General features: G+C 42.8%; 1 protein-coding gene across 1 annotated transcript; it reads left to right on the top strand.

Moving 5' to 3' along the window:
* Nucleotides 1-2,238: 2,238 nt before the first annotated feature.
* Nucleotides 2,239-10,517, top strand: LOC120690995 (probable amino-acid acetyltransferase NAGS2, chloroplastic). Its single transcript, XM_039973945.1, has 10 exons — nucleotides 2,239-2,739; nucleotides 4,996-5,083; nucleotides 5,284-5,492; nucleotides 5,979-6,130; nucleotides 6,314-6,782; nucleotides 8,288-8,385; nucleotides 9,033-9,144; nucleotides 9,246-9,405; nucleotides 9,739-9,811; nucleotides 10,135-10,517. The coding sequence occupies exons 1-10, from the start codon at nucleotides 2,413-2,415 to the stop codon at nucleotides 10,289-10,291; spliced, it is 1,845 nt and encodes a 614-aa protein (XP_039829879.1). The 5' UTR covers nucleotides 2,239-2,412; the 3' UTR covers nucleotides 10,292-10,517.

Genomic DNA, 10,517 nt, shown 5'->3' with positions numbered 1-10,517 from the left:
CTGCAATTCAAACTGTTAGGATGTTTAAATGTAAAAAACTTTTATCAAAAAAGCTAACTTGTAAAAATTATACCCATCTCCTCTAGATGAGCTATTTAAGGTAACAGATTCAACACATAAATATTTTTTTTCTTATGTTTTGTCTTCTAATGATTTTTTTAGCTAAGCGAGTTTTTTGCCAAAAAATAATTACTTGTAGCGCTGAAACATTTTTTCTTAAAACGAAACGCTGCATTTTTTCGAGAGAATGGAACACTGCAAATTGAGAAGGTGCTAGTAAACTTTTCTATCTTGCCTTGTCCCTGGTCCCTGCAATTGGCCCTGTGGCCACCCTGCTTCACCTACTGCATGCATGCACAATTTTTTCCCCTCCCGACCCGATCATTTAATTCCCTACCGGGAATTTTCATTCTCTCATACCGGAACATCGAAAGGAGCAGTTCGGAACATAACAGGAACCCACCAGTCCACCACCATCGCCGCCGCCTCCTGTCACCAGGGGCGGAGCCAGGATTGAAACATGGGGGGCAATTTAGATCAGGAGGGGCCACATCTTGTTAATGAGCACCATTAGCAATGAGATTAGGGGGTTTGATGTGGAGTTGCAGCAACGTTAGGGGGGCCTGGCCCCTGCCCGCCCCCTTGTCTCCGCCCCTGCCTGTCACTGCCTTTGTCCGGCCTCCGATCGCTCAATGCTTAGCGCACTGCAACGAGAGTGACGCTGAATTCGGATTGCAATTGGGAGTAGTAGGAGTAGTAGCCCTGCTGGAAGCAGGGTTAAAAATCCCGATCGGAACCGGTCCGATTTTACCAGTAACCGGTCAAACCGGTTCCGGTCGGTTTCAAACCAAAAAATGAAAAATTTCTAAAAAATTTCTAAAAATACTTCGAGTTGCGACGAATCTAATGGTGTCAAATTTTTTCAAATATTCATTCATTTAGTATACTTTGCGAGCATTTGAAGTTAAACAAAAAAACGTGCATACAAAAATATACAAGTACAATGTAAAAGTAGTACAAAAGAGGGTTGGAGGGTTCATTTAGCCTAAAACATGTTATACAAACATTCATTTAGTATATTTTGCGGGCATTTGAATTTAAACCAAAAAAGAAAAAAAATTGAATTTGGCCGGTTACCACTCAAACCGACCGGTAACCGGTCAAACAGGTCGGATAGCCGATAGGAACCGGTTGAACATGAGTTTTTGGTTTGGATTTTGAATTTGACGGGTTTTTTCCGGTAACCGGTCAAACCGGTCCGGTTTACCGCTACCGGTGGGCGGCGGTTTTGTCCCACCGGTCGGTAAAAAAAACCCTGGCTGGAAGTTGCAATTGGGGGTGGTTGTTGTGGATTGGCCGAATGCATCCCTCTTCCTGAACAGAGCCATTGACCGCGTGGTCAAAATACGTGCCGACGGCCCAATATAGTAGACTGGAACCCGAGCTTCCAGGAGGCTTCATCAGGATCCAAAGCAAGTTGAGGAACGGTGCAGGATTGTCAAGCTCTGCTCGTCATCAGTCGATGAACGAAGGGGCGCGAGAGTTTTTTGTTGTTGTGTGCAGTCAATTGTCTGCAACTTGCTGGAGGGCCGAAAGGTGAATGATTCGATGCTCCGGTTTGTTTTAGCGTTCCTTCTCTCTTTCTTTATGATGGTCAGACACAGACCGTGGCTTGTTCTTGTTTATCCCGCCGCTGACGAGGACATGTTTCTCTTCCGGATGGAGTTTTCCCGGTGGACGAAAAGTTTCGGGAGGACGAATCCCGGGGAGGCTAGATCATGGAACCCATACAAGAATATCTGGGAACTGCAGATTTCAAACCTTCGACAACGTTCTGCCTGCGATCGCTCGTACGGGGCGTCGCGTCGATGTGGGGGCACGTGCGCTGTCATTGTGTCACCGCCCCTGCTCCTGACACGTCCCCGCCCTTCCACATGCGCAGAGGCCGCCGGACGCCGGCCACCCACCAACCGCGGGCCGCCGTCGACGTCGCCGTCGCCGCCTTGGCCCTCCGCCTCGCACCTTCCCCGCCTCCGCCGCGGACCATCTGACCTCACGTCCTCACCGGATCGATTATTATTACAGCCGAAAAATGGGAGCGAGCGAAATAGTCCAAGGCGAGACGACCAGAACGGCGGACGCGCGCCACCGCCGCGTATAAAAAAAAAAAGCCGCCTTCCCCTCCTCCCCCAGTCTCCACTTCCACCCAACCCCGGCGCGTGCCCCCGCCTCGCCGCGCGCCAATTCGCCCGCCGCTCTCGCTCCCTCCCCCACTCTCTCTCTCTCTTTCTTCTCGCCGCGTACACGCGCGCCCACCCCGCTCGCGCCACCTACCCTTTCACGGCCTCCCCCACGATCCCGAGCCACCACCAGGTAGGCGGCCCCCGCCGCGGGGCGGCCGGGCTCGCGCCGATGGCGGCGTCCCTCGCCGCCGCCTCCGCGCGCTTCGTCGCCGGCGGCGAGGCCTCGCCGGCGCGGCCCTGGGCCGCGGCCGCGCGCGTCCCCGGCGTCGCCGGGCGGCGCCGGCGCCCCGCCGCGGGCGTGCGCTGCGGAGGGGCGAGGGCGCCCGGCGCCGGCGGCGGGGTTTTTCCGGAGGAGGCGGAGGCGGAGGAAGGGGGCCGGTTCGTGGGGTGGTTCCGGGAGGCGTGGCCGTACATCCGGGGCCACCGAGGGAGCACCTTCGTCGTCGTCGTCTCGGGGGAGGTCGTCGCCGGACCCCACCTCGACGGCATTCTGCAGGTGGCCCTCTCGCGCACAGGGTTCTGGCGCTCTGCGTTGCTTTTGCTTCTTTCATCTATTGAAACTTTTCACGGCAATGAGATGAGAGGAATCGCTTGGCGACTTTCCGCTTGTGCGGATTTGGTGCCGTTCTGTGCTGCTGGTTGCTTTCATTTTTATTCAAGCAAACGGAAGAGCCGCTCAGGGGCGGGCCCAGGATTTAGAATCTGGGTATTCAACATTTTCAAAGGGTAAAAAAAAAATTGGTCGCTAATGTGCGTTGCGCATTTTCCAAAGCCTCAGGCCGCTCACGTCTCATCGCAGGCAGGCGTCGCCTGCCGTACCGTTAGAGTTTGCTGCCACTGATCGGAAGCGGAAAAAACGCGGCTGCGCGAGAAGGAGAATTAGAATCGGGATGGATAGAGAGCTGGGGACCTGTAGTCGGTGCCAGTTGGGAGTCGCAATTGGACTTAGAGGAGGGGAAGTAGGCCATTTGAACCCAAGAGGCAACATGAGATTGGAAAGTCTATTTTGTGATGTTAGATCATCTCCAAAATACACCCTAAAGACTATTCTAATTACGAATATAGTATTTTTAGTGGAAAATCTCTCTCCAAAAGTTCTCTAAAACCAATCCCTCAAGGTAGCAACATCTATCCTAAATCATCTTTCTCCGTTCTTAGATACGAAAATAAAAATCCACACCCTATCCCAAATACATGCCATTTTAAAACCGGATATCTTAGATCGACCTTCATCCTTCAAACTCGTGAGTCACGTTTCCTAATATGTCGAAGTTCAAACAATAGGATATCTGGTATATGGAAACTGAGAGGGTACACGATAATATATACATGACGAAGTAATATTTAGAATGACCCTCTACGTAAGGATATATAGAGAGTTAGAGACTAGGATATAAAAATACGTAGAAAAGTTAGAGACTAGGATTTAAAAATTCTTTTAGAGATACTCTTATTTTCTATTTTTTTATACATATACATGTTGTATACTATGTATATATATTTTTTTCACAAAATTTTGGGTATTCAACTGAATACCCATGCATCAATAGGAGGCCCGCCCTTGGAGCCGCTGCTGATTTTTACGCCAATTTGGTGGAGGCAGTTTCTCAACTGGATCAATTATTTTAGCTCAGAAACAGTGAAAGGGTCATTTTAAAAAAATAAAAAAGTCTAAGTTTAAGCGTACCAAAGCTTCAGAAACGGAAATTCTTAACTCGTAACTCCTTCCTTCCAACTTTACTGAAATTTGGGAAATCAATCCGTTTCATATTTCATAAACTTCATTGTTGTGAGTATACTGTATAGTACTGGTTGCGACAGATATTTCAACCATTTTGATGGGGCTGAAGACTGATTTTAGCCCCGCTAGTGTTTGAGTTGCATAGTGCATAATTGCATATCAGTTGTGCTGCCACGAGACACAATGGCACGAAAATTCGTGAAAGTTGCTTATTCGGATCGGGTTTACCATTTTATGATTTTCCAGGCCTGTTTGACTCACCAACCGTTTTGTTGAAAAGATTTCAGCTTTCCAGTTGCACGTGTATTCCTCGGTAGTCTTATTCTCGCTTCTGTTTCTGTCCTTCTCACCTCACCCAGTCTTCCATTGAAAACTATTGTTTTGCAAAATCTTGGATAGTTCGACCAGCTCCTTTTGCTTCTCTGGCCAAGGAAAGGAAGCAATTTGTTTATAAAAAGCAAGAGTGAATATTTCTGCATATATTCTTCTTTGTCATTCTACTTCTTCCATAGGGGCTTCATTATTTTTCTTGTGAGAGAGACGTTGAATTGGACATAGTCTTACATATTTAGGCAGGCGAATTACTTTATTAGTTAAATGGTTGTTTCACGGTTATCTTAATCTAGTATTATAATAACCAATGCCCACCATCTAGAGTCAGACAAACCCTGCTAACTACTATATGGCACACCTAGTTGTTCCCTAGCATGAGATGTGCTGTTTGGCTTCTACCCTGTCCTACCTTCTGAAACTTTATTGTTACTGTCCACTTTGTTCTGTGATTCCTTACAGTCTCCCGTACTGCTTGTTTCCTTCGATTAAGTAATTTTCCATGTTGAGGCTATTATATTCTGGGTTATATGAAACGCAGAGTTGCTAAAATTATTTTTGAAGCAAAAGAGTTGCTAAAATTATGTGGAAGAGTACCTTATGTTTTTGTAAAATAAACAGATCACCTCTGGTGCATGTCTTCTTTATTGTCTGCTTTATTGTATTTATTTTTATGTGCAGGATATATCCCTTCTTCATGGTCTTGGGATCAAATTTGTTCTCGTTCCTGGAACGCATGTCCAGATTGATAAGCTCTTGGCTGAGAGAGGTTAGCTATAGCTTTGCATCTTTACTCCTGTATGACCAATTTGATATTGTTGTTCTCAACCACAGTTTCGTTTTCTGCGTACCGCTAAGATGAACATTTTTGTATCTTGGATAAGTTACTATTTACTTCGAAGTATTCTATCCCAATCCTTGTATATGCAGGATGTTGATATTCTACCTTTTATTCTGTAATTTTTTCAGGAAAGAAGGCTAAGTATGCTGGTCGCTACCGTATTACCGATTCAGATTCATTAGAGGCTGCAATGGAGGCAGCTGGACGAATACGGCTAACTATAGAAGCGAAGCTATCTCCTGGCCCACCAATGTTAAATCTCCGCCGACATGGTGTTAACGGTCGCTGGCACGAGATTGCTGATAATGTTGCAAGTGGAAATTTTCTTGGTGCTAAGGTTAGTTGAATTATGCTGGTTCTTTACTGCATATCATCTTCCATTTGTAGGTAGATTCAAATTGCATCCTGGTATCACATATGCAGGTAGCCAATTGGGAGAAAATATAAGTGCAAATTTTGGGTATCACTGTACCAAGAGTAGCATTTTTTTAAAAAATCATATTACTTGTAGGAGCATTGATGAACATTGGGTGTCAGGAGAAGAGGGATAAGGAAGGGGCAAATAATTGGGATGCTCCGTGGGTCAATTTTGAATCTAACTTTAATCTATTCTAGAAAAGGTAGATGTGTTGCACATGCGTCAATTCTAAGTTAATGTTGAACTTATACTGTTCCCATCCATTATGTTACCTCGCAAGGAAAGAGAAAAATGAAACCTTAGTCTATGTTGCCTGCATTTCAGATGATTGGTGTTGCCTGGATCTCAAATGATTGGAGTAAGTCCTGAGATGTTGAATTGATTTACCTCTCTCTTCTTTGGCAGAGGCGAGGGGTTGTTGGTGGCATTGATTATGGATTCACTGGTGAAGTTAAGAAAATAGATGTTTCACGGATAAGAGAAAGGCTTGATAGAGACAGTATAGTTGTTGTGAGCAATATGGGATACTCCAGCGCAGGGGAGGTCTTAAATTGCAAGTATGCTGCTTACTCCATTCATATTGTGTACCTTTTGTTATTAATTTAAAATATGTCAAGTATACTAGACACTATGATTTACCATAAAAATTGCCATGTTTCTTTACCCATGGCAACGATGCGATGTTCGCAGTCATTTTGATATGTGTAGGCGCTAACATAGTTTTTTGGTTTATTTTATAGTACCTATGAAGTTGCTACAGCATGTGCTTTAGCCATAGAGGCGGACAAGCTTATTTGCATTGTTGATGGCCAAATATTTGATGAGCATGGCCGAGTCAATCGTTTCATGTCTATTGAGGAGGCAGATATGTTGATCAGGACACGTGCTAAGCAAAGTGAGATTGCTGCGAATTATGTGAAGGTTGTTGATGAGGAGGACATTAATCATGTCCGCAACCTCCAGATGAAGCAGGATTCAGAACATGGTTTGAATGGAAGGAGCCATATTAATGGGTATACTGATTCAAAACATGGTTTGAATGAAAGGAGCCATATTAATGGGTATACTGCATCTTTTCGCAATGGTGTGGGTTTCAATAATGGAAATGGTCTGTCTGGTGAGCAAGGGTTTGCTATTGGTGGGGAGGAACGCTTGAGCAGGTCAAATGGTTACCTTTCAGAGTTGGCTGCAGCAGCTTATGTATGCCATGTAAGTACTTAGCTTCTTTCATTTTTTTTATTGTTTAAACAATTCTGCATGCATTATTGATTTCTGATTCTGGATTGTGTCATGAACCCTGTGGTGTTCCGAAGTTTCTTTCCCGCGACATATTACTCCCACTTTGTTTCTAGGGTTCCAGAAATGTTCACTACTCTCATACAATTGGATGCCCATATTTTCCAAAGTGCTTACGAATCTGTGCATATCAAATTCGTCTGACATTTAGCTGCACTCATCTGCATGCACTGTTTGTGTATAAATATTAGAGTAGAAAACCACTATCCTTGGGAAGTACCTTTCTCTTCTTGACTAATTGTTCTTTTGTGCAATTATCTAAACATCAGTCGTATACGTACTAAAACATTTCATTTTGAAACATTACAAATGAAACTCTCAACTACTAGATCTATTCAAGGGAGAGGTAAGGCTAATCAGAATTGTTCAGTGTGCCATGTCGTTGTAGTGCACGTGTAGCAAAAGGTGGCCGGTCCTTAAACTTGTTCGGGTGTTTCACTTAGGGTAGGTCCCTCTACTCTAAAATTGCAGATTTGGCTCCCTAAGCATAGTCTCGGGTGTCATTTAGATCGCTTTACTCTCAAAATCAAATCTAGCTCTCTAAACTTAGCTTAGGGTGTCACCTAGGTTCCATGTACTATCAAAATATAGTGACATCTCAATTAAATTGATAAAACTCATTTTTATCGAATAATTTAATTATACTCAAATAAAGTAAATTTTAGCCCAACGTGAATAAAAGAATATTGGTGAGTATAAATCCAGGAAGCTTGATGATGTTTTTACTTCGGAGGCAATATCTTAGCTTGTTAGGTCTATATGACAACCGTATTTTGTTCTTAAAAGATTGTTCAAACTTAAATAACTTGTAGCTGCACATGCCAAACTAGAAAGTAGAATCAGGGCTTAATGGCTTATGGACACCATGAATGACCAAATGAAGGGCAACAAAATCAGTTAGAAAAGAAGGCAATGAAAGTAGTGCATGCTTGAAAGCACAATATTTGATCCTATTATATTTTATTGGTGGGATGTAACTGCATTTTAAGAGTATATGGACCTAGATGACGCCCAAAGCTAAGTTTAGGGGTTTAGATTCGCATCTTGAGAGTATATGGACCTAAATGACACCTGAGGCTAAGTTTAGGGAGCAAGGTCTGCAATTTGAAAGTAGAGGGACCTAAGACCTAAGTGACACAGCCGAACAAGTTCAAGGACGGGGTCTGCACTTTACTCCAAAAATTAAATATGTATACATTTGCTCTTCTCTAAACTGTACTTGGAATATGCATCATTGCATGGAATAAGATGTCTACTACAATTTCTGAGTTATTATGGTCCACAATGCAACAATATGTGGCATACAATACATTATTATGTTCCATGATGCAACAATACGTGACATGCAATACATTTTTATCATTGGTTTTGCTCATTGTCTTTTGTCCTAATATAATTTGCTCTTTTTTTCATGTCAGGGTGGTGTCCAAAGAGTTCATATCGTGGATGGTACTGTAGGTGGATCATTGTTGTTGGAACTATTCACCAGAGATGGTGTTGGAACGATGATAGCTAGGTATAATAGAACTGTTTTTTCTATGTTAGCTGCCACTGAACATAGCAGCTTTTGTGTATAAGCCCATATTGGCTTCATATATTTGATGTACCTAGATGTGGTCTTGAGCAAGTAATTTTTATGTGTTTCTGTTAGCTTCACAAGAAATCGCTCCCCTGAAGTCTTCTAAAAACCACATGCATGGCATCTATGTTAGGGAATATATATTTTCCTTTCAATGTCGTCTTTATTTAATTTTCCAGTCTTCTTGAGATTGGAATCATTTAGTTTTGTGTTATAATATATGTTAGGGCAACGGTGGGTATTTTTCTTAAGGAAATCACTATTGGATATTTGACCATTTACCGTACTGTGTAAAATAAGATTTATGAAGCATGATCTTGTTTCATGTTACTATTGTAATGGATGAAAGTGGCATATTGGCTAGAAAGTCAAATTTTGTTCTCCAATTTTATGTTTATTGTTTTGTATGTCTATGGGAGTTCCCAGTTACTTATGAACATAATTTACAATGGCAAACACGGTACAACATGATCCTTAATCTAAAGAATGCTTCTGCATGTGATGTTGAATAGGACTTTTTGGTGTGCTTATATGTCTGTAGCAGAATGTGGGTGGGAATTGACGTTTTCCTCTTATTTTTGTAGGGATATGTATGAAGGCACAAGAATGGCTAGAGAGGAAGATCTTTCAGGTATTAGAAAGATCATTCATCCTCTAGAAGAATCTGGTGTCCTGGTGCGCCGAACAGATAAAGAGGTCATTATTTTCTGATATTGCGAATAAAACGTCAATATGTTCACTAGTGCTGTCTTTCTTAGTATTTATGCAACTGAACAGAAAATTATCTTTTTCATTAGCTTCTTGAAGCACTGACATCATTCATCGTCGTGGAACGAGATGGTTCGATCATAGCGTGTGCTGCTCTCTTTCCTTATATTGAGGATAAATCCGGAGAAGTTGCTGCTATTGCTGTCTCCGAAGAATGTCGAGGACAAGGTCAAGGAGACAAGTTACTTGGTACGGTGCAGTTTAGCACATTTCCGTTGGTATTTATGAATTAACATCACATTCTCTATCTGTTCAGGGTAGATAGGTTTTGCACAATAAGTATTCTAGAAACTGTTTACTGTGATGGGACAAAGCTAAGACTGGGCCTAATTGGTGGCTAGGCTGACATTTGTTATTTGTTTATCCTGGGCTTTGTATGACACTGCTTATTTGATGTTTCCAAGATTTAATTATAAATAACACAAGGAACATCAAGGAAAAAAATTCAAGTTTGTCAGGGGTACGATGGATCAAATATTTTAAAATATTTAAATACTTACCCACAGTGATACTGTTTTGCAGATTACGTTGAGAAGAAGGCTTTATCTCTTGGACTGGAGAAATTATTTTTGCTTACTACACGGACAGCTGATTGGTATGTACTTGTGTTCTAGTAGTGATGTGAGGTTTATATGTTCGAGCAATTTCTTTTAAGAAATTCTGTCACCAGATAGTAAGAAGTTTGGTTTGATTTGTTTCCATACAGAAACCTAAGCCATCTCAGGGCATCACTAGGAAGTAGAAACTGCTATGCCTTTATCTGGCAGGGCAAACCCACATTTTGCTTTGCCAAGACATTGGACTCTGAACTTCAGAGAACACCAATCCACAATTCCACACCCACACGTGAAATGAGATTTTTTTTTCTCATTTGACCAGATAAAAGAATGTTGCTTATTTATCATGGACCTTCCACAGGTTTGTTCGTCGCGGTTTCAAGGAGTGCTCGATCGAATCCCTGCCAGCGGAGAGGAGAAAACGGATCGACCTTTCGCGCGGGTCCAAATACTACATGAAGCAGCTCCAGGCTGCAGAGATAGGGCATATGGCTGTCAACGGTTTTGCCATGAGATGATGCGTGTTACAAACACGCAGGTTTACAGATCTAGTTGTTGCACACGAGGGTTGTTTGATGACCCCTGCAGCGGTTGTACATTGTAGAGTTTGTGTATTTTGCAAGTAAATAATCAATGTATTCGCATAAAAAGAAAGTAAATAATCAATGCGATGGCAGTTCTCGAGTAGGAGTTTGTGTATCTTTGGCTGGCTAATGGCTTTGAGCCAGTTGTTTTCTTGTACCA

Source organism: Panicum virgatum, chromosome 9N (assembly GCF_016808335.1).
Source record: "Panicum virgatum strain AP13 chromosome 9N, P.virgatum_v5, whole genome shotgun sequence".
NCBI classification, from domain to species: Eukaryota; Viridiplantae; Streptophyta; class Magnoliopsida; order Poales; family Poaceae; genus Panicum; species Panicum virgatum.
This window is presented reverse-complemented; position numbering and strand designations above follow the sequence as displayed.